General features: G+C 38.1%; 1 protein-coding gene and 1 long non-coding RNA gene across 8 annotated transcripts in view; one reads left to right on the forward strand and one right to left on the reverse strand.

Annotated features, from left to right (window-relative positions):
• Positions 1-3,856: 3,856 nt before the first annotated feature.
• Positions 3,857-20,131, reverse strand: LOC144243490 (uncharacterized). The gene is made up of 4 exons (XR_013338669.1): positions 20,076-20,131; positions 18,236-18,430; positions 8,058-8,231; positions 3,857-4,194 (listed from the first exon to the last, which is right to left on the reverse strand). It is a non-coding gene; the product is annotated as an uncharacterized LOC144243490 (long non-coding RNA).
• HERC4 (HECT and RLD domain containing E3 ubiquitin protein ligase 4) overlaps positions 20,069-25,170 on the forward strand; it is a 137,198-nt gene continuing 132,096 nt past the window's right edge. For 5 of the 7 annotated variants that reach the window (XR_013338668.1, XM_077778579.1, XM_077778582.1 and 2 more), the window contains exons 1-2: positions 20,273-20,363; positions 21,982-22,286. Coding sequence is in view for 6 of the 7 variants with exons in the window: in XM_077778579.1 (XP_077634705.1) it covers positions 22,061-22,286 (226 nt within the window). In the remaining variant the exon portion in view is untranslated. Of the gene's footprint in view, positions 20,167-20,272; positions 20,364-21,981; positions 22,287-25,170 lie in introns of those variants that run through there. The other 2 variants (XM_077778580.1, XM_077778581.1) reach the window with 2 other exon arrangements.

Here is a 25,170-nt window from a genome sequence, read left to right on the forward strand (position 1 = left end):
TGGGTCTTCAGGACCCTACTGCCTAATGCTGAAGGGTAGTTCTGTCTACTCTCATGCCCTGGTTTTTGGGGTCAAGTCACAGACTGAGCTCCCTATTTTCCCAGAAATATGCAGTACACTTAAAACACACATAATATTTTCTAATTTCGATTAAGAGTTCATCTGTTTGTGACTGACTCCAAATTGGACACCCTGAAAGGAGATAAGCCAGGAGGAGGAATTACTTAGCTCTCTGAATGATACTACCTGACATGGCCTTGTGTCCACATCAACCAAGCTTTGCTGTTCATAGTTAATACATAATTTAACTTGACAGCCCAGGAAGTATGGGTCATTATCCCTATTTTATGGAGGATGAAACTGAAAAGATTATATGGTAACTGTGGTTTTGCAAATTTAGAGATCTGAAAAAGTCTCAGGAAGTACACCTTGAGATTGTCCAAGGTAAACTATATTATTATACTATTTTTATAGAGGAGGAAACTAAAGATCAGAGAAAAAATTTGCGCAAGGCCGCTCAGAGCTGTGATTCATACCCAGCTCTACATGACGCCAAAACCCAAGGTCTTCTCTACTACACCACACTACCCTTTTGGAGGAATCCACACTATTAGTAATGTCTTTAGGAATCAATCTGAAAAAAAAACAACAACAAAAAACCCCAACTCATAGAGACCAGATTTTCAAAACTATTCTTCTCTAGTATCTTACCTGGTATGAATAGTGTGAGATTTGGGTAATCATTTACTATATTTGTATTGGGATAGAGTGATTGACAGGGTTTTATTTTATTTGATGATCTCTCCCCTATTAATTTAGAAAGACAAGGTGAGAGAACATTTCCAAGTTCAGGTAATGTTTAGCTCAAACAATGAAAAAAATAGATGAGCAGAAAAGCCATTGTAAAATCAAGATCCTTAAGTACCTTAAACTCAGAACAATGATGCACATGAATCAGACTTAAGATTCATCACCTCTTTCAGAAGCAAATAACAATAACTAATACAGAGAGATGAACAATTTTAAAGTTGAGACATTAATATATGTTGCTTGGTTTAAACACAGAATTAAATATATATATAGTGGTATAGTAATACGGTAAAAAAATAAAATAAATGCTTTAATTAGGCAGAGAATATTGTATTGAGAATTGGCTTCCAATTCCACCGCATATTATCTGAGAAGCCTTAGGCGAGTTATTTAATGTTTCCTCATCTCTAAAAAATGGGGGAAATAGTAGTATCAATATCACAGGATTGTTGTGATAGAGAATTAAGTAAGTTAGTACTCTTAGAACAATGCCTAGCTTCTAGCAAGTGGTCAATAAGTGTTAACCACCATTATTAACATCTTCATTATAAAAAGATATATTTTAAGTATTTATCTGTTAATCTAGCTTTGTGAAGTCACAGGGAATGAAGTAGACAGAGTTGTGCTAAGCTGTAAACCCAAAGGAAAGGCCAAAGGCTGAATGAGCCACCTAGACTGATGACTCAGACACAGCAGCGGTTCAGGTTTCCAGACTGATTCAGTCCTTGGCTTCTCTCCTGACGCTGACAACAAGAATGCCAATTAGTGCCAAGAGTGATGAGTTTTTGTAACATGGGGTGCTGTTCCTTAGGAATCAAATCAGATCACTTACATGTTGTATAGAACACCAATAGTGATCAACCAAGTTCAGATTCAAACCAATGACACAGAGGTAAAATGCTTCTATCTAGTTACCATGCTCCTGAACCATCTGCTTCTGAATTCTAAATTCTCAACTCACCCACTGCCAAGGGGCTAAACATAGCTAAAGGATTTAAATTATAATTTGATCTGACAACCCAGGTATCAAACGAGCCTTCTTTAGCCAAATAAGTAGAGTGGTGACAAATATCAGAGCAGTATATCCACTCTATGATATGTGCTTTATGACAAGAAGATAATAATTGAGGGTGGTACTGTTAAATATCTTATTTCTCATCTCATGTAAAAAAGGATGTCACATAATATTGGTATTCAACGTAGGTTAACAAAAGAATTGTTAAGGCTAAGTGATTTAGATAGGAGGAAGCTAGGGAAGTGAGGAATATCTTAGTTTTTCCATGATTCTGAATTATATAATAGACTAATGTAGAATGCATAGGAAGACCATGCATTATAAGATAAAGCAGATTTAGACCTATTTTTTAATAATTTCTTTAATGTTTATTTATTTTTGAGAGAGAGAGAGCTGACATGGGGCTTGATCTCACAAACTATGAGATTATGATGTGTGTGAAAATCAAGGGTGGGACGCTTAACCAACTAAGCCAACCATGTGCCCCCCAAATTTACTTATTTTTAATCGTAGTAAAATATACATAAAATAAAATTTACCTTTTTAATCATTTTTAAGTGTATAGTTATTTGGCATTAAGTACATTAATATTGCATAATCATCACCACCTTTCATCTCCAGAACTTTTTTCACCTTGCAAAACTGAAACTCTGTACCCATTAAACAATAACTCCTCATTCTCTTTTACATCTAGCCCTGGCAACCATTTTACTTCCTGTTCCTACAAATTTGACCACTTATGGTTCCAGGTAACCTATTAGGAACATTCAAAATTTTTTGTGTGTTTTTAAAGAAAGCTTAGGGGAAATTTTCTTAAGTAGCTCATTTGTCATCAGTCTCTGAAGTGTAAGGATTCTGCCTTGAGGGTCTGCAGTAGCTAATTCTAGGTACTCTGAGTTTGTAGAGTTGTGAAATGGTTTGTACTTCAGATGGGAAGCTGGGGCCTCCAGGTTGTGATATGATTCATGATTGGATCTTCTACCTTGCCAATGCCTAGGACATTTCTGCAAACTATGGCAAGAAGGAGTTATTGGCATGCCTTTCATTTCTCACATCCTTTCATCTTTACATAGTCACAACCAGTTATTTTTTTGTTTTCTTTGAAAGTTCTAAAGAGCAAGACCCAGTAAAATTATTTCAAGGCAGCACAATTTACATATCACAAAGGGATTTTTATTTGTGATAAAACACTGCTGGCTATATATTTATAGCATGATTTTGTCAAGAGTTGAAAGGCACTTTATAATATGTGAGAGCAAATACAGTGAACTACAGCAAAGCTAAAAGCAGTTTTCTAATTCTTTTAAGTACAAGGAGGCATTAAAAAGTGTTGTGGGGGCACGTAGGTGGCTCAGTCAGTTAATTGTCCAATCCTTGATTTCAGGTCATGATCTCACAGTTCATGGGATCAAGCCCCACATGAGGCTCTGCACTGACGGTGGTAAGCTTGCTTGGGGTTCTCTTTGTACCTCCCTGGCTGGCACACGCATGTGTGCATGCTCCCTTTCTCTCTCAAAATAAATAAACTTCAAAATAAAAGACTGATATCTCCCACTTTCAACCTAATGTAAATTTAATTTTAAAAAATGTTGTGGGGGGCACCTGGGTGGCTTAGTTGGTTAAGCGTCCGACTTTCGCTTAGGTCATGATCTCGCGGTTTGTGGGTTTGAGCCCCGCGTCGGGCTCTGTGCTGACTGCCAGCTCAGAGCCTGGAGCCTGTTTCAGTCTGTGACTCCCTCTCTCTCTGACCCTCCCCTGCTCACGCTGTCTCTCTCTCTCCTAGAAATAAATAAAACATTTAAAAAAATAAATAAATAAAAATAAAAAATGTTGTGGATCTCTTGAGTGATAATAGTAACAAAAAGCAACCATTAATTTAATACTATTTCCAACAAATTTATGCTTTATTAATTGTAATACTATCTAGTAAATTATATGTTTATTCTGTTTTCAGACAGAATATACAGATACACGTATATATGGATTTGTGCATCCTTATAATTGCTTCATGGCCATCCGGGATCTTACTCACAAGCTGGAAATCACTGACCTAAGAAAAAAAGTGGGTTTTAGCTCCATCTCTCTCTCTCTAGCTATATGACCTTGAGGAAATCATTCTATACGCTTCAATTAATTCATCTTTTTAGTTACTGAAAAGTGAGGAAAATGTTTATTTCAGGGGGGCGCCTGGGTGGCTTAGTCGGTTGCGCGTTCGACTGTCGCTTGGGTCATGATCTCGCGGTTCGTGGTTCGAGCCCCGCGTCGGGCTCTGTGCTGACTGCCAGCTCAGAGCCTGGAGCCTATTTCACAGTCTGTGTCTCCCTCTCTCTCTGACCCTCCCCTGCTCACGCTGTCTCTCTCTCTGTCTCCTAGAAATAAATAAAAATATTAAAAAAAAAAAGAATTATTTCAGGAAATTACAAATATAAATGTAAAGTATTTAAAATCTAAATGTGAGATAAAAACAAAAAGCTTTAAAAGTGATATACAAATATGATAGAATTTTACTATAGGAAACACATGGAGGTATCAGCAGGGCACCTCTAGTGCTCTGAAAATTAAAATAGAAAATCAACATACAATGACTAATGCATGTAAATTTAGACACCTTAAGAACAACTATCATTCCAATGCAGTTCTAAGGATGTTCATAAAAAACTGTAATAGCAAAATATTAAAAACATCATACTTTTCAAAATGTTTTCATTTATTTTTGAGAGACCGAGACAGAGAGTGAGTGGGGGAGAGGCAGAGAGATAGACACACACGCAGAATCAGAAGCAGTTTCCAGGCTTGAGCTGTTAGCACAGAGCCGGACGTGGGGCCTGAACTTGTGAACTGTGAGATTATGACCTGAGCTGAAGTTGGATGCTTACCCTGAAGCTGGATGCTTAACCAACTGAGCCACCCAGGAGCCCCCAAAGCATACATTTTTTAATATAGAAAGATAATTATGATATGTAAAATTTAACAAAAAAAGCAGTCTTCAAAACTGTGTTTATAGGGGCGTCTGGGTGGCTTAGTCGGTTAAGTGTCTGACTTCGGCTCAGGTCATGATCTCATGGTTCATGGGTTCGAGCCGGGTGTCGGGCTCTGTGCTGACAGCCGGCTCAGATCCTGGAGCCTGTTTCAGATTCTGTGTCTCCCTCTCTCTCTGACCCTCCCTGCTCATGCTGTCTCTCTCTCTCTTTCTCTGAAATAAATTAAACATTAAAAAAAATAAAACAACAACAGTGTTTATAGTATGACTCTTATTTTGTAAAATTCTGGAATAAATGTTAAATGGTTACATTTAGGTAGTGGAATTATGGGAGCTTTTTCTCTCCTATTTTTCCTCAGTTGTACTTTTTTAATGCTTCTAATAAGCATGTATTATAAAGAGAAAAATAGTAAAAACATAGTTTACGTATGTATCAAAAACATGTGTGACTATAACTATAAATATGTGTCTATATTTTATCTGTATTTACATCTATATCTATACCTGAGGAAGTGATCAGGGTGACAAGTATGAAAGGGAAATCAAAGAAGAAACAGTCAGTAGTGTTCAGTCAAGAATGTTGGATGCTGCATTACTTTTGTGGGAGTCTGGTTAGTGTAAGTACTTTGCTAAAGGACTGGATCACTGTAAGAAATTTTGAAAAACAAATCAGGTTTCTTGAGTTTGGACAGTTGAAGGCCACGTGATAGAACTTAGTGATTTTATCAAGCCATATGATCTTAGAACAACTAAATGGACTTTCCTAAGAAGCAGTCTTATAATTCAGTGTGTGACCTTTAACATGAAATAAATACAGGGCAGGAGTGTCTTGGAGACCTTGCCATAAGATATTTCCACAGTATGAACAATGGAGATGGCATTTTAGCTTTGGTCCAACATATCATTCGCAGTCTGGAGTTGTAGATAAATTGAGAATCAGAGAAAGTAAGTCAGTTATTCAAGATTGCAGCTGATATTCAGCCTGAACTTGAAATTATAACTGGTGCCTCCTCGTCCAGCCTATGAAACTGTTTTCCACAACCTTTATGAAATAATATCATAGTTGTAAAATGCTCACATCCATGTCTATATATCTTCCTTGTTTTAAGGAGCATTTATTGAGTAACTAGTATGTTTAAAGCACTCTACTAGGTTAAGATTTTCTTCAATTCTGCTCTATATGTTTTATAATATCAGCCAATGTTTGACATTGAAAGTAGGGTAGAGGAAATTATGGCTATTTACCAAGAATCTAAGAACATGCCAGGCAGTGTTCTAGACACACTACATTTTACTTCATTTATTAATTACTAAACCTTAGGATGTGTACCATCTAGTGATATCTTGAAGATATCTTGGGATGCACTTCATCCCATCCCATCAGGTAATGCCCAAGATTATCTTGAAATAAAAAGGATCATTACTGAAAGGCATTTGTTAATCACATAATTATATATAGCACTGAAGTGCCGCTATAACTGAATAATCTTATAGTAATGGGTTACAAATGCTCAATCTCATTAGAGACTGGAGGCAATGGCAGGTCTCCTTTAGGATGAACCAACAGTTAATAGTCCCAATGGAAAAGAGTTCTCTTCTTTGTAGCTACACATTTAAACGTTACCCCCAACCCCCCAAAAAAGCTTACAGAAGACTACATACTGTATGATTGTATTTAAATAAAGTGTCCAGAACAGGCAATTCTATAGAATCAGAAAGTAGATCCATAGTTGCTTAGGGATATGGGGGAGGGAAGTGTTGGGTAGAAAAAGGAGTGACTGCTTTTGGGTTTTGGGTATGAGGGTGTGTGTGTGTGTGTGTGTGTGTGTGTGTGTGTGTGTATGTGCGCACGCGCGCGTGCAGGGGGTGATGAAATGTTCTAAAACTGTGGCAATGGTTGCAAAATTCTATAAATATACTAAAAACCACTGAATTGTACACTTTAAATAGGTTCATTGTATGGTATGTGAATTATATCTCAATACAGTTGTAATTTTTCAGTAGTTCTGAATTTCTGAATTGCATTCAGTCCTTTCAGATCAACCCTGAGACACTGTCTCAACAGCATAGGAATTTTTACCATTAATGAATTGTAACTTCAAACAGCAACAGATAAATATAAAAATGAAATCTCCAGAAAACAGGAACTCACAGATAACATGGAGAGTGATAGATGAATACCTCCACTGGAAATAACATATGTGCATCATAAAATAAATCACTGATCTCTTCTTATGAAATAATCACAGAGAAAATCCTGGCCCCCTCCAGGATTCTGTTGTCTGCCCTCAGCCAGCTCAACCACTCTGTGCTTTATCTATGAAAAATGCACACTGTTGCCCATTAAGTCCTATTTGTGTTATCTCTAACCTTTCCTTTTTGGCTCTATAGTATCTCATCTATTTTTTTAATGCCACTTGGACGTAACTTTTCCTCACTCCTCTTCCACATGGTTTTTTAGACAGACTCCTCCCATTACTCCAACACTTAAAAACAAAATAAAACAAAACACAACACAACACAAAACAGCATCTACATCCCCAGAGAGCCTCAGTTCAACAAGATAAAAAGGGATGGTTCAGTTGAATACCTTGTGTGAGGATGGATATAAGAATACTCTTATAGCTCTATTAATCATTAGATTCCTGGAGGCACCTCTTTACTAGGTGATATTAAATCTTTCAATTGACTGGATATCCCCTTCAGGAAGTCTTGCTTTACCTCCCAAGGTGAGTTCCAAAGGTGGGCCTTACCTTGCGCAAACTGCAGTGGAACTCCAAGGGCTTATGAGGGTTCCCCCAGGGCTCCCGGCCCTTCACCTCACTTATTGAGGGCAAGGAAAGCTGCTGTGGCTTTCCCTTCCTGGGCTTGCCCATCCTGCTAATTTTAGGCTGCTTCCTCATGCGGCTGCCATGGGTATCAGAGCATGTGGCTCCCCTTGGAGGAGCTATTTTCTTCTATGAGCCTCACTTGTTTGTTTCCAACTTCTCTCCCTTCTCCACCTCTCCGAAGTTGAGCTATTTCATAGTTATAAACAAGATGTCTTTCAGAATTATGCTTACTTTAATCTGAATTTATTCCTGAATCCACGGGAACAAGGAAAACTTTTTTATATTGGATTTTAATTGTACCTTCCAGTGGCCAGATATGAAATCCTTTTTATATAAAAAATATTTCCTGAGTTTTTACTGTGGATAAGATGCTGCCTTAGGGATGGGTGAAATAGGTGAAGGGGATTAAGAGTACATTCACCTTGGGGCATCTGGGTGGCTCAGTTGGTTAAGCATCCAATTCGGCTCAGGTCATGATCTTGTGGTTTGTGGGATGAACTCCTCGTCGGGCTCTGCGCTACCAGCTCAGAGCCTGGAGCCTGCTTCAGATTCTGTGACTCCTTCTTTCTCTGCTCCTCTCCTTCTCATGCTCTCTCTCAAAAATAAACATTAAAAAATTGTATTTAAAAAAAAAAAGAGTAAACTTACCTTGATGAGCACAGAGTAATGTATAGGACTATTGAGTCACTATACTGTACTTCTGAAACTAATATAACACTGCATGTTGTACTGGAATTAAAATTTAAAAAATATAATTATTAAAAAAGGATGTTGCCCTAGATTGTAGGGATACAATAATAAGTCAAAGCAGATGTGTATTTCATTAATGTAATCTTGATAACAGATTTATCAAACTTCTACTGTGTTCCGTGCTGTTAAGACCTAGGAATATAAAAATTGATAAGGTAGAGCCCCTTCTTCAAAGAACTTACAAGATATTTCAATATACATAAAGACTCAAAGAGGTAGGGCTTATAAATTCCTGTTGAGACTTAGTTTTGATGTAAACAATGTATTCACTCATTTGGTTAATCAGTAAAAATGGACTTCATATTATTCTATGAATATACTACTCTACTAGGCATTGGAAGAAATAAAGTATAATACAGGTCCCTCCCTTAGAAATATTATCATGTAAACAAGGAACAACTGCTCAATTAGCAAATACGTCATGGATATTTATTATATACATGTTCTATCTTCTCCATTAAGGGCTTATTAAATATCTTTCTTCCCATGTGGTATACATATACAATGGAGTATTACTCGGCAAACAGAATGAAATCTTACCACTTGCAACTATGTGTATGTAACTAGAAGGTATTATGTTAAGTGAAATTAGTCAGTCAGACAAAGACAAATATATGACTTCACTCATATGAGGACTTTAAGATACAAAACAGATGAACATAAGGGAAGGGCAGCACAAATAATTAAAAAAAAAAACAGGGAGGGGGACAAAACATAAGAGACTCTTAAATATGGAGAACAAATAGAGGGTTACTGCAGGAGTTGTGGGAGAAGGGATGGGCTAAACTGGTAAGGGGCATTAAGGAATCTACTCCTGAAATCATTGTTGCACTATACGCTAACTAACTCGGATGTAAGTTAAAATAGTAAATTAAAATAAAAAAAGATCTTTCTTCCCTGGAGACCTAGTTTTGAAAGATTTTGTACAGTAACATTTTTCTAATAATCGATTTCTCATATTTTATTATTCAAAGATAAAAATTATGCCAACTAGAGCTTCTGACAAATATAAAACAATTTATATTTATTCTTCAGAATACAAGGATGAAAAGATCTAAGTTCCTGACTTTGTGAGCTAGTAAGAGAGTCTAGTAAGAGAGAAGACAGGCAATTGATAATGTTGTAAAGTGGCAAGTTCTATAACAGAGGATGGCACCAGAGAGGATGGGGTTCTCTCAACTGTCACAGACAGGGCAAGTCTTCACAAGGGAAGTACTGCTTGAGCTGAGTCTTGAAAAATGTTAATTTCGGGGCGCCTGGGTGGCTTAGTTGGTTAAGCGTCCGACTTTCGCTTAGGTCATGATCTCACGGTTCGTGGGTTCGAGCCCCGCGTCGGGCTCTGTGATGACTGCCAACTCAGAGCCTGGAGCCTGTTTCAGTCTGTGACTCCCTCTCTCTCTGACCCTCCCCTGCTCATGCTGTCTCTCTCTCTCTCCTAGAAATAAATAAAACATTAAAAAAAAAAAGAAAAATGTTAATTTCATTAAAGAAACAACATGAAAATGTGGGAAGGTATGAGAAAGAATTTTTTTAAAGTTTATTTTGAGAGAGAGAGTGAGCAGGGAAAGGGCAGAGAGAGGGAGAGAGAATCCCAAGCAGGCTCTGCATCGTCAGGGCAGCTGAACGAACTGTGAGATCATGACCTAAGCTGAAATTGAGTTGGACGCTTAACCAACTGAGCTATCAGGTGCCCCGAAGAGAGAAATTTTCAGATCTTGTAGAATAAAGATAAGGTATGATTTGGAGGATGTGGTTGGGATGAGGTTGCAGAGGAGATTAAGATTTGATTATATAAGATGTTAAATACCTAGATGATAAAAAATTTTAAGGAGATATGATCAAATCTGCATTTTAGAAATACCACTCCAGTGGTTGTGTGGATGGACCAAAGAGCTAAGACTGTAGAGAGTCCATAGTCTATGGCAGAAGTCCATGTCCCGGTTGGATAGTTGGAACTGAGGTGCTGGTAGGAGGGATGAAAGTTTAAATAATTATGGCCACAAATCAACTATGTCTTCATATTTATTGGTATAATCAAACAAATTCCATATTAACATAAAGAATATAAACATGCAGTTGTGGGAGACAAGATGGGTATGCTAAGCAGTATCTCAAGGCTCTACTCTATATCCCTCCAAGAGATTTTGCTATTCTATGGAGCCAGAAGGGTTGAAGAACCTGGGAAGGCCAATTCTATGTAGTCAAAACACATATGATGACTATCAGTGTAACAACATATCTGAATACATTCAAGTTAACAAGATTTTCTGAGGTAATGGAGGTGTTAATTAATCTTATTGTGGTAATCATTTCACAATACATATGTATATTGTACACCTTAAACTTACACAATGTTATATGCCAATTCTATTTTAATAACACTGGAAAAAGAGATTTTTATTCAGCTTGAACAGAAGAAGACTGAATGTCTATTTATTTATTTATATTCGTGGATAGTTCACCTTATAGTTTCATGCTCTGGACATGTCTTCTATATGACCTTTAAGCTCCCCAATACTTGGAAAGAGGTCCTTAGGACCCTGTTAAGTAAAAATAGGTTACAAACTCCAAGATCCATTAGGTAAACTTACATTGACCTCTGAGTGTACAATATACTTTGGAGTAGGAAGAATATGAGAATAATGTTCAATAAAATGTTAGCCATAGCTGTGTATCTCCTAAGGTGATATTCCTGATAGTTATGTTCTTCTTTGTGCCTTACTTATTTGAATTATTACCAATAAGCATTAACATTTTAAAATAAACCTATTTTAATTTATAAGAATTTTTCATACTAAACAAATTTAAATTACAAACAGAAGAGTTTTTAGGGTAAATAAAATAAACCATCTTACCCAGTCTTTTTTTTTATAGTTTTTTTTTTTTTTTGAGACAGAGAGAGACAGAACATGAGTTGGGGAGGGGCAGAGAGAGAGAGGGAGACACAGAATCTGAAACAGGCTCCAAGTTGCCAGCACAGAACCCGATGCAGGGCTTGAACCCACGAACTGTGAGATCATGACCTGAACCAAAGTTGGACGCTCAACCGACTGAGCCACCCAGGTAGGTGCCTTACCCAGTTAATTTGTAACTAAGTTAGAGAAGGATGGTAAAATATTTCACACTAACCATAGATTAATTTATCGTGTAAGTAGATTTCTGATGATGCAGTACCTTAAATTTTATTATTTTGGGTTTTTTTTAGAGAGAGAGTAGGGGAAAGGGGCAGAAGGAGAGAGAGAATCTTAAGGAGGCTCCACACTAAGTGGAGTGTGGAGGGCTTGATCCCTACAACCCTGGGATCATAACCTGAGCCCAAATCAAAAGTCAGATGCTCAACTGACTGAGCCACACAGGCACCCCATTAAATTTTAAAAAAGATGTTTTCCACATTAAGAACAACTTAAACATTCACCATTCCACAGGATTTCTATTTTATTGTTAACACTATAAAAGATGAGAATGGGAGCAGTCTGAAATTGATTGAACAGATGAGGTTGTTTGTTATTTGCTGAAAGTGAACAGCACACAACACTTCAACCTTTAACACCCTTGTGTTTACAAAGGGTAATTTCTCTTTTTTGAAAACTAAACCAGCAGCTTGAACTGCATGACACTCTTCTTGGACAAACATTTCTGTCATTTTAATGTGGTTAAACTGTATTTAGGCAATGTGGAGGTGGCAACTATAATTTGTCTTCTAGGAACACTCTGTCCTTCCTTGTCACTACTGTTCAACTGTTCCTTCAGGCTGTAAGATCTTACATTGAAACTATAATAACATTTTCAAACTCTAATGAAAATGTCCATAAAAATGTGTTTTATTTACTTCTGATCCCAGCTATTATGATCATCTTTATTTTTCCAAAGAGAAAGCTTGAGTAGCAGTACACATTTTTAAAAAATTTACAGTCAATAAATATAAAAGTTATCAGTATGCTGAAGGCAACCATCAGTTGCTTCTAGAGTATATGAGTTGTATGTGTATGTTGAGGGGGAGTTGAGATGATCTGTCTGTTTCCATCTTAATTTTGCAGTACTGTGCTGCCTTCAAAAGACTTTTTTTAATGTTTTTTCTTTTTATTTCTGAGAGAGAGAGAGAGAGAGAGAGCGCGCGCATGAGCAGGTGAGGGTCAGAGAAAGAGGGAGACACAGAATCTGAAACAGGCTCCAGACTCTGAGCTAGCAGTCAGCACAGAGCCCGATGTGAGGCTCCAACCCATGAACCATGAGATCATGACCTGAGTCGAAGTCAGACGCTTAACCAACTGAGCCACCCAGGCACCTCAAAAAGATTTCTTTTTTTTTCCTTTTTTTAAATGTTTTAGTTATTTCTAGGAGAAAGAGAGAGAGAGAGAGAGAGAGAGACAGTGTGAGCAGGGGAGGGTCAGAGAGAGAGGGAATCACAGACTCTGAAACAGGCTCCAGGCTCTGAGCTGGCAGTCAGCACAGAGCCCGACGCGGGGCTCGAACCTACAAACCGCGAGATCATGACCAAGGTGAACGTCGGACGCTTAACCGACTAAGCCACCCAGGCGTCCCAGAAAGATTTCTAATGCTTAATTAAGAATCTGAAATATGTCATCAGTTTCCCTTATGAAAAGTGATAATCGATTAAGATACATAGCAAGGCTGTTTCTTTTATACCATTACTTTTGAAAGTTATTAATAAAAGATCCAATAGATGAAGATAATTATGTGGTAGCTAATTCCTGTTTAAAGAAGTAGTACTGTTAATTTGACAAAGACCTGTAGGTACAATTAGTTTTAGTCCTGATCCTGTTTGAGGGCAATGAGACATGTCACTTAAAAATATACACTTAAAAAAATATGTATGCATAGGTATGTATATACCTATTTGCCTGTGTGTGTGCATATATATCCACATATATATAATCTTGCCCTTTGACTTGATGGTTATATTAATGATTTAGGTGGTGTGGGACCTAGGACAAGAAACAAAATAAAGCAAATTTCCCAGATTCCATATTTTAACAGTTAAATTAGAATTTTCCAACTTCAAATATCTTTATAAGAGTCTCTGAAATCAGTAGCAACAAAATAATTCAATTTGCTACCCAAAAATTTGACTGTTAAGCTGAGTTGAGATTCTTCTCTTTATTGCTACTTTGTTTTCATTTTATTTTATTAACATTTTTTAAATGTTTATTCCTTTTTTTTTTTTTTTTTGAGAGACAGAACATGAGCAGAGGATGGCACAGAGAGAGGGAGAGAGAGGGACACACAGAATTGTAAGCAAGCTCCAGGCTCGGAGCTGTCAGCAGAGAGGCCGACACGAGGCTCAAACCCATGAATTGTGAGATTATGACCTGAGACAAAGTCAGATGCTTAACTGACTAAGCCACCCAGGTGCCCCAAGAGTTTTTAAATTTTTTTAAAGAAAACACAGTTTAAAAACTCATATAATTATAGATCCCATACTTCATTTTATACTGCTTTGGTAATGTTCATTATTAATTGGAATCAGAAAATCCTCATCTCATGATTGCTGTGGGATAAAATTAATTTTAAAGCATAGTTTATCACACAGTTAAGACTTTAACAGTTTTTTTTTTTCTTTGCTGCCACAAACAAAATAAAACCCCAGGGTGTTTTCAGCACTTTCTCTGTTCAGAAAGTGTGGTAATTGGAGCACTTACACTGTAATTTCAAAGGCATGGACACATCCCCACACACTGGTCAAGGACCACATTACATGTGATTTTTTTTCTGGCTTATGTTTATTTGAATGCCATTTGAATTCTTGAAATTAGGGGATGGGAAACAAACACAAAGAAATTATAGGGAGTTTTAAAAGAGAGTATTTAAAAATGTTTCAGGTATTCATAATATGAACATGAATACTATTTCACACTGGGAACACTGTGAAAGAAATTGAAGGATGGGGTGCCTGGGTGGCTCAGTCAGGTTAAGCATCCATCTTCGGCTCATGTCATGATCTCACAGTTCGTGAGTTCATATCGAGGCTTGCTGGAGCCTGCTTCAGAATCTTGTCTCCCTCTCTCTCTGCCCTTCTTCTGCTCATGCTCCGTCTCTCTCAAAAATAAATAAACATTAAAAAAAAAAAAAAAGAACTTGAAGCCAGAATGTACATTTGGAGCAGGAAAGGAGGTTAGCGTAATTGTGAGGATAGTTGATAAAGATTCTATGATTTCTTTACGTTACAGATTAAATGGCATATATCATAATACATAATATTATCAATAAAATTGTTTTGCTTGCACATATTAAAAAGAAGGGCCAAATTTTCTTCTGTGTTTTCTCATTTATGTGGCAGAATAGAGTGTTTTCTCCTATCTCACTTTGGGCTAGGCCCATAAACACCTGGGATAACAGAAGGACTTCTTTTTAAAGTTTATTTATTTATTTTGAGGGGGAAGGGACAGAGAGAGGAGGAGAAAGAGCTCCACTCTGTCAGGGCAGAACCTGATGTGGGGCTCAATCCCACAAACTGTGAGATCATGACCTGAGTTGAGATCAAGAGTTGGGCGCTTAACCAAGGAGGCACCCAGGTACCCCAACCGAAGGACTTTTTATAATGCAATTCAAAAGAAAAAAAACTGTTATGGGCTGAATTATGTTCCCCCAAATTCATATGATGAAGTCCTAACCTGCAATACCTAAGAATATGACTGTATTTGCAGATAGGGCTTAAAGAAGTAATTAAAGTGAGGTAAACGGGTGAGCTCCAATCCAATATGACCAGTGTCTTTATAAGGAGACTAGGACACAGAGAGCACATGGACCAAGTAATGGCCATATGATCACCGAGGGAGAAGGGGGTCATCGCAAACCAAGGAGACAGGTCTCAGAAGAAACCAAACCTGCCAACACCTTGTTGTCTGACTTCTAGCCTCCAGAATTTAGGGAAAATAATTTTCTGTTGTTTATGCCACCAGTCTGTGATATTTTGTTATGGCAGCCCTACCAAATGAATACAGAAACACACTCTTGATTTTTCAAACTTAAGGTCAGGACACTTAATTTTTCCTAGTCAAGGCATGTCTTTCCTCTTCCTTCACCAGCCACCCCCATATTTGTAAATGTCCTCAAGTCAGAAAACTACCAGTGAGCAGCACACCATTCTTCCCGTTGTCTGATCCCCTACAAACCACCCGTCACAACCCTGTTAGTCCCATCCCCAAAGTAGGTTTTGAATCTGTCTTCACTTTATCTCCATCACAACCACCTCAATCCCCACCACTATTCCCTCCCATTTGGATTACTGCAAAAGCCTCCTAAATAACTTCCTCCATTTCACCCTCCTCTACTTTAGCAATCCCGTCCAGTCCAGCAGCAAAAGTAATCTTTTTAACACTTATAATTGTTGCCTCCTCTCCTGGCTTAAACCCCTTGAGCAGTAACTGCACTAATACTCCTTAATATGACCTACTTGATCTAGCTTCTGACTGCCTATCACCAAACACCTCGCTAGGCTCCTGAGCTCCATCTACCCTAACTTTCATTCAACTTCTGGAAAATGCCAAGTTCTTTCCTGCCTCAAGGGCTTCACTTTGTTCCCTCCACCTAGAGTGTTTTCTCTTCCCTCTCTACACAGGGCTTGATCCTTCCCTTTGTTTTCACTTTTACTTATTTATTTATTTATTTTTGAAAGAGACAGAGAGGGAGAGAGAGGGAATCCCAAGCAAGATCTGTGCTGTGAGTGCTGTTGTCAGTGTGGAGCCCGACTCCAGGCTTGATTTCACGAACCATGAGATCATGGCCTGAGCTAAAACCAAGAGTTGGACACTTAACAGACTGAGCAACCCAGGCGCTTGTTTTCAGTTAAAAAAAATTTTTTTTTAATGTTTTATTTTATATTTGAGAGAGAGACAGAGACAGAGCTCAAGCAGGGGAAGGGAAGAGAGATGGAGAAAAAATCTGAAGCAGGCTCCAAGCTGTCAGCACACAGCCTGACATGGGGCTCGAACAGTGAGATCATGACCTGAGCCAAAGTTGGATGCTAATCCTACTGAGCCACCCAGATGCCTCCAAATTTACTGGCTCTTGAAACATTACTGCCAAATTTATTTATTAAAAGGTTGTGATAATTTACAATGTTGCCAGCACCATTAATTAATTAATTCAATACACTTTTTTGAGCACATGCTGTAGGCCAGGAACTGTTCAAGATATATGGAATACAGCACTAAGTAAAGCAAACAAAACTCCTGACTTTGTAGAGTTTTCATTATAGCAGAGAAGACAAAAGTTATATATCTATGTGTATAATACAGCTGACCCTTGAACAATGCAGGGGTTAGGGATGTTGATCACCAGCAGAGTTGAAGATCTGTGTATAACTTTGACTTCCCCAAAACTTAATTACTAATAGCCTACTATTGACCCGAAGCTTTACCAATAACATCAACAGCAGGATGTTGGGACACAATGAATACCTATTTTAGAGGTCTCTCAAACATCTGAGCATTATTATTTCTTTTAATGAAAATAATATAATAGGTAAAAAGTATTTTACTTTTTTTTTAAACTTGGAATTATATCATTACTGGTGAGAAGAAATCCTTTCTCAAATGTTGTTTTACTCCTTGTAGTTCAGGAGAAACAATTTTAGTAGTAATAAAAACTAATATTTTCAGGGCCCCTGGGTGGCTCAGTCGGTCAAGCATCCGACTTTGGCTCCGGTCATAATCTCACAGTTCGTGGGCTTGAGCCTTGCAACGGGCTCTGTGTTGACAGCTCAGAGCCTGGAGCCTGCTTTGGATTTTGTGTCTCCCTCGCTCTGCCCCTCCCTGCTTGGGCTCTTTCTCTTTCTCAAAAATAAATAAACATCAAAAAATTTTTTAAAAAAGCTAGTATTTTCAAAACACTTGCCAGGTACAAGGCACTGCACATGTTATCTTATTAAATCCTCACAACAACCCAGTGAGGTATGGATTATTAATATTCCCAATCTATAGAAATTGTGACTGAGAAGTAATTTTCAGTAAAATAGACCACTACTAAATGTCTGGAAGTGTCTTTGGGAGGATAGAAGGACAGAAGTATGAGATGGTCTATAGCTTCAGGCTCTGAATCCAGAGAAACCAGCACTAGAGGCCATACTTATTAATCTAATGCTGCTTTTATACAACAAATTTACATTAGCCTAATAACTCTGAACCTATACTTGTCTTACCTTAAAGATAATCACAGGTTGTTTTCTTAATATCTTGCACCACAGTTTCATAGATTTATAAGATTAAAACATACATCTAGAAATGTTCTTTCCACTTTCTAACAAGCAAGACCTAGTTTTAAAAATATTCCATACATTTTCTCTTTCCACCATCTTGGAACCTATGGAGGCCTGCTGGGAACAGGACTCCTGAAATGACAAATACATCTGGAAGGCTGTGGTCAAAAGCCATTTTTGCTGGCTATAAGCGGGGTCTCCAGAACCAGAGGGAGCACACAGCTCTTCTTAAAAACTGACGGTGTTTATACTTGGGATGAAGCTGAATTCTATCTAGGCAAGAGATGTGCTTATGTGTACTAAGCAAAGAACAATGCAGTGACTCCTGGTGGCAAACTAAATAAAACCAGAGTAATCTGGGGAAAAGTAACTCACACTCATGGAAACAGTGGCATGGTTCGTGCCAAATTCCGAAGTAACCTTCCTACCTTCTGAAGCCATTGGCCACAGAATCCGTGTGATGGTGTACCCCTCAAGGATTTAAACTAACTAAAAAGTAAACAAATAAAAGTGTAGGAAGAAACCAACAAAAAAACCCCAACAAACAAAATAGTCCATACAGAGATGCATCCATGTGGCAGAGATAGCTATCCCCTAATTCATGCTTTCTCTTCCATGGTTTAAAGAAGTACCTGAGAACTCAGACAGGTATTTCGTTTCCCAGTACCCTTGAGTGTAGGTGTGTGTGTCGTTCTTGCAAATGTTGTTGGTGCAGAAGTGGTATGTGGCATCTCCCTGACAAGGGTTTTAAGAGGCTCTCTGTGCCTCCAATCTCTTACAGTTCCTGGAATATCAGTTTCATCGGTCATTAGGAACACTCACGTGGACTGTTAAAAAATAAAAGAAAATATACTTCAATTATGGTACACCACTCAAATTTTACTTGCAATGTCAAATACATATCTTAAAGATCCCAGATCCCATAACTCCCCTTTTAGTAATATACTGAGACATCAAGTCCTTAAGGTTAAAAGACGACCAAAGTCTAAAAGGCAAAGAATAAGAAGAATAAAGTATGTTTTGTTAGTATCCCCACCCCTCCCAATATTGAAATTATGTTTTCTTTGCTTGAGTATCTTGTCATTTTTATACTTGTTTCTATAACATACTGTGTTGGGTTGAACTGGATCCTCCAAAGAGATACGCTTAAATCCGAAATTCCAGCATCTGAAAATGTGACCTTATCTGGAAAGAGGGTCTTTGCAGATGTAATCCAGTTAAAAATAGGTCATAATGGAGCAGGGTGGGCCTTAACCCAATGAATGGGGTCCTTATAAGAGGAAAATTTGGACACAAACACACCAGGAAAAACGCCATGGTGTTGGCAGAGATGGAGGCAGAGATTAGAGTGATGTATCTATAAACCAAGAAATACCAAGGATTGTCAACAACCACCAGAAGCTAAAAACGTATGGCAAACATTCTCTTCTGAGACATCAAGAGAGAACTAATCCTGCTGCCACAATGATTTGTAACTTCTGGGCTCTGTAACTATGAGACAATAAATTTGTTGTTTTAAGCCATCCAATTGATATTTTGTTGTAGTGGCCCTAAGAAAATAATGCATATACATACTCTAGCACAGACACTTCCTAATCTGAAATATATTTTTGAATGAGATAAAAAAAATGGCTTATTGTGGGATTCTTCCTGAATTCAACTTCACGCCAAATTTACAGGTTCTAGCAAAGTCCCACAAAATTTCTATTGTGGCTTGTTTCAACTTTTCCTCCTTTTTAAGAGATTGTTATGAAGACTGCCTTAAAAAAGCCAGATTTCGTTTTTATGAAGCAGGGACTCTGGTCACATGCACTGCTGAATTTTGTCTGTAGAAGCCCTTCTCTGTAAGTTTATCTTTCAGGGAGAGTGCAGAAAAGTGCACCCATCACTTCACCAGGAGCCCGAACTGGTGTTGCTGATATTTAATGCCAGTAGGTTCAGTCATAGCTACGAACATACCTGGCATCCTCAGATTAGTTCCAGTTGAGGGTAAGGGTAAAATAAAAGGCTTCACCCGCCTTTTTTAGGTATATGTGATGTTTATCGGATATTTCAAATTCTCCTTGGAAAAAGGCAGAAATAATAGACTGGAACCTAGCAGCAGAAAGACAACCAAACCAGAAAACGAAAGAGATTTTCTTCACTAAAAGGCCCTCCTGAGCGCAGAAGCGTTGTTACAAGACACGACAAACACCCCAACTCGCCTTCGCAAACCCCAACTTCTGTATTCGACATTTTTCTCTCAGAGCAACGCAGAGACACACTGCGCAAGCGCCAGGGTCGATTGGCCCTGGGAGGATTCCGGCGCAGGCGCGCGGGCCGGGAAGTGGGCGGGCTCGCGCGCGTGCTCCATGGCTCACTTCCGGCCTGCCCCTCCCCCTCCCTCCCCGCGAGCTACCTTCCCCCTCTCCCTTCACCTCCCCAGTCTCTTCCCCAACTCTCCCCACCCCTTACGCTCTCCGCCCCGCTTGCCTCCTGTCCTTCCCCTCCCGCTCCATCCGGGTCGCTGACGGCTGTCTCTGGACTGGACAGCGGTGACTGCTGCTTTTCTCCGAGGTACCCGGTAAAGTTTCACAGAAGCCGGGGAGGGTAGCAGCGGAGCAGCGGCACCGACTCTGGAGGAGCGCTGGTGTTCGCAGCCGCTGGGTGAAGGAGGAGGGTCCAAGAGCTGGAGACCTGCCTTAGCTGCCGCGCTTGTCTTGCTCTCTGGGGTGGCGCCGCCCCCCGTTGCCCTGGGCTTCCTCTGCCTTGAGGGGCTGGGTGAGTCGTTGCCCCGGTGGATTCGGGGGCGTGTGACGGCGTTAGGGAGGGGGCTGGCCGGGCAGGGCGGATACAGGCCGGCCTGGCGCTGGCTGCTTTCTCAGCGCTTCCTCAGGGTGGGGGGCAGGGGACGAGGACTGTGTCGGTGCTCTCTGCCCGGGGGGTTGGAATGTCGCACCTCCTTGAGCTAGGGCTTCCCTCGGACTGAGGGCCGCCGAAGTGCAGAGCCTGGTCGGCTGGCCTCTGCGGCTGCTGTGAGCCGGCGGCTGCCGTAGTTGACTGGTTGGCCCGCGGGGTTGGGTGTGTGCAGTTGATTTCGCTCTCCTGGTTCCTCTGAGCTGATCAGGGAATGATGGGAGTAAAGTGCTTCTCATTCCCCTACCTGTTGCTGGCGAGAGGACGCCTTTTCCATTCCTTCTGACTTTTTTTTTTTTTTAAAGAAAAGGCTAGTTAAACCTTGTGCGCTGAAATCGGAGGTATTTTTCTGTCCTTTATTCTTAAAAAAAAAATACGGTTAGACAATGCAGAACTCTCGCGAACTATCGAGTTCCGGTGTCCCAAAAGAATGAGATGAAACTTCTCTGAATGGATAGTTCATGGAATGGACAGCTTTGGCAACTGCGAGCCCGAACGTAGGAAAGTTGGGTTTTGAAACTTCTCAGGTTCTGTGTAAGGAATGTGGGTGACGGGAATAAAGCTGACTTCCTGTAATTGTGTGATTTAGTAACGCGATGTGTTTAAAAATCTGTGTGGGTTTAGATGAAGTGGACTCTTTGATATCCGTGTCTTTACAAGTGTACTGGAAAGTTCTACAGATTTCGCCACCAGACTATCAATATCCCAGCCCCCATTTCTGTTGTTGAAAAATCGTCAATGCTAGGATTATTTGCAGTTTTTCCCATTTCCAAATACTTGCTTCAGAGTTACGGATATATATAAATTGTCCCGGGGAAATATTTTTCAGTCAGGATTACCACTCATAATAGGAAATGTTGAATTGGGGAGAGGATTTTATACTTATACCACTGATAATAGAAAATGTTGAGTTGGGGAGACGATTTTATACTTAAACTGTGTATTTTCTTTTGTATGTAACTATGTATGTAGATTTAGTTTTAAAATTAAGTGGTGAGGTCAGAGGCGATGGTCTTTGAGATTGAGGTTTGACAGAGAACCATACTTTTCTCCAGGGCCTATTATGTGAATAATGAGTTAAATTGTGGGGGGTTTAAAGTTTCCATTATTGGTTTTATTTTTATTACACATAAGCTTGCTCAGGATGAAATTATTTAAAGTTAAGCTAAAATGAATTTCATTGAGGTACTTAATATTTTTATTAGTTTATCACGGGATAGCAAAAGGTCAAAACTAGTCACTGTGTTTTAAATTTCTCAAAGAATCATGAAGAGTAAAATATTTTCTGTAAATGTTGCTGTATGCTGTATTTTTAAAAATACAACTGATTGGTTTTTGAAACTGAATGATACTTATGTAGCATATTATAAAATATATTTCATGTTTACTATATAGTGATTATTGTAGCCTAGCACTTGAAAGCAATTACACATCATGTTTCCTTTGAAGTCATATTAACTTTTTTTTTTTTTAATCTCCTCAGACATAGGGATACCTCCAACTTTCCAGTGTTTCAGACGGAAGTTTTTTATTGAAACTGGAAGACCAGAAGAATTACAAACATGTTGTGCTGGGGAAATGCATCTTTTGGACAGCTCGGTTTAGGTGGAATTGACGAAGAAATTGTACTAGAGCCCAGAAAAAGTGACTTTTTTATAAATAAGAAGGTCCGAGATGTGGGATGTGGGCTCAGACATACTGTATTTGTTCTGGATGATGGAACAGTATACACATGTGGATGTAATGATCTAGGACAGCTAGGTCATGAAAAATCCAGAAAGAAACCAGGTAAGTTGAAAACTTTTTTGTTTGCTATTTCTAATAATTTTGTCTTGTAAGTCTGAAATGTCAAATAATTTCTCTAGTCCTAAACCCATATTGTTTTGTCAAACTTTAAAAGCAGACCAGGAGTTAAATATATCCTTTATGTTTGCATACTTCTGAGTACTTATTTTGTGGTTTCTATTTTTTTAAACTATTACTGTTATAAACCCTTATTGTATGAAGTTTTGGTTTCACAACATAATTGTGGTGATGTAAAAGTGTGGATACAGTTTTTCTTTGGCATAGAATATATAGGTATAGAGCATATAAAGAATATAGGTCCTGTTTAATAAGTACTATTCAGCCACTTTGGCAGATTTTTAAATGCATAATTTACTATGTTTTCTATACATCAGAGAGAAAAAATAAGATGAAAGCTTGCCTGAGATACATCCTAATTTTTCTATTGTTCTCCCTACTCTAGTATTTTAAATACATAATTTTATTTGGCTTTGTTTGAAGAGTCTTTCATTCCCCTAATCTCCTACTTTCAAGTAGGAGCATCAGCTATTAAAATTTTTGTGACTATAATATGTCCTGATTTTGTAGGAGCCATGTAAGCCAAATGTAAAATAATTTTTAGTGTAATGAGAATTTCGAGGAATTTGGTCACATTTCATGTTCTCTTTTCCTAAATATGTGTACATATTTTAAAATAAGGTATTACCACACTTAGAAATAATATTGTTATGTGAATTTTGCTCCCAATTATGATCATTCTATACACTGAAAACTATAGATAGCTTGTGAAAAAAATTGAAGACTCAATTATGATTATTAAAAGTTAATTCTTAAGATGTTAAACTCAGATAAGACAGACCACAGCTATACTGATATACAGATTCTTCTTTTAACTTCAACAATAATGGCACTTAAGCATTTTCTATGGCGATTATTCTTCTTTACCACTTCATTATTTAAGTGATTGCTGTTGTTAGTCTACTTTTGAGAGGTTAATGTAGGTGTAAAATAGTAAGATATTAAATATTAATTAAGGCATATTATTCATCTTTCATATCATCTCACCAGCATCCCAAGCCTCACCTTTCTATCTTGTAAATACTGTATAGTTTTCATCCTTTCTTTGTTGGTAGGGTCTTAACCTTTTTCTTTCTGCCTTAATTTGTAATGTAAGTCTTTTGGATGAATGGTAGTAATCCTTAACACAGTAGGCTTAATCATCGCAGAACTCAAGGTAAAGTGGCAGCAGTCTTGTATTCTACCTCACTAAGAATATTTTCTGGAATCTTATTAGAATTTCATAATTTTAGGTATTGAGGTTGTCATGTAGACATGAGTGGTAATTTATTGTTATGTATTTGTTATCACTGCTTCAGAGGCAGATGGATTCTTTATAACTTTTTTGTTTAGCTTGAAATGCTGGCTCAAGTTGAGATTTTCATGGTTTGGGGGCTGTTGCTTTTCTTATACTTAACATGCTCCACAGAAATATTAGAACATATCTCTGTATTGCTTTAGTAATTACTGAGAGGCTGCAGGGCAGATAAAAAGTACAAAGCCAGCACATAGAAATTGCTAATATAGTTACTGAAATTTACTAAAGTTTAAAATTTTTAAATTTTTTTTTAATGTTTTTTATTTATTTCTAGGAGAGAGNGGCTCGAACCCACGAACCGCGAGATCATGACCTAAGCGAAAGTCGGATGCTTAACCGACTAAGCCACCCAGGCGCCCCCTAAAGTTTAAAATTTTTAAATGTTATTTAGTACCTGCTTTGTGTCCAGGACAAGGGGAGATACTTTGCAATAGTAGTGTGTGTCTTTAGCAGCTTTTAATTCTGTAGGTAAGATTCTGGGAAACTTAACGAGCCAGAAGAGGTTTTTTGTGGTCATGTTGACATTGTGATGATTACATTGTGACATTTATATCACTATTGATTCATCTCGAAAGCATTATTTGGTAATATAAAATTGGGAGGGTGGGTTTACCTAACTTACATTACCTGTTTAGGATTGCCTCATTGTCCAGGGTACATTTATGGAATAGAAAAATGAAAGGCATGAACTTTGTCTTTGAAAAATTAAGAGGCTGGGTTGGTAATTAAGACATACATAAATGAAATAGCTGGAAAGAATTGAAAGTTGATATGATATATACCTTGAAACTAGGAAATTTAATTGATGGGAAATGTCATTGTGGGATAAAGATTTCTGGGAGAAAATAAAGTCTTAATTTTAATTCAACTGTTGATCACATAAATAACCAGAAAATAAATCTGGAGCTGAAGTAGTTTAGTTTTATAGGAGAGGATCCTTATCTTGAGAAAAGTTTTTTCCTGGAAGTCCAGGTTCAGTGATGCATTCAAGTATATCTGGGTTCCAGAGGTAGGAGAAAGTCAAAAGGAGGTAGGTACTCTGATAGGGACTTTTCTTTTTACCTTAGTTTTGATTTAAGGTATTTTGAGTGAAACTTTTAATGTTTTTTAGCTAAAATTATTTCCTTTGAGTATAATTCTTTAATTACTTGAATGTACTCCCTCTCCAACTTTTTTTTTTTTTAATTTGTGAGTTTGAGGACTGAATTAAAATGTGAGGTGTTCTTATTTTATTGGTTTTAAAGTTTTCTGGTAATTGAAAGAGTCTGATTGAATTTCTAGGACCATGTAATAAAATTCACTTTGTCAGAGCTTTAAACTGACAGAAAGAAAGCAAACAGAAGGGAGCTAGGAATTGTTTCCTTGTAGAGACTGGCTTTGTAAGTAAGCATACTAAATATTCTGTAATATATGTGAAAGAGAAGCAGGTGGCTTCATTCATTAAGGATAAGCTATTCTTGAGATTTATCATAACCTACTGGAGGACTCAGCCTTACAGTGTAGTAAGTAGAT

Source organism: Crocuta crocuta, unplaced genomic scaffold (genome assembly GCF_008692635.1).
Source record: "Crocuta crocuta isolate KB4526 unplaced genomic scaffold, BGI_CrCroc_1.0 scaffold167, whole genome shotgun sequence".
NCBI lineage: Eukaryota > Metazoa > Chordata > Mammalia > Carnivora > Hyaenidae > Crocuta > Crocuta crocuta.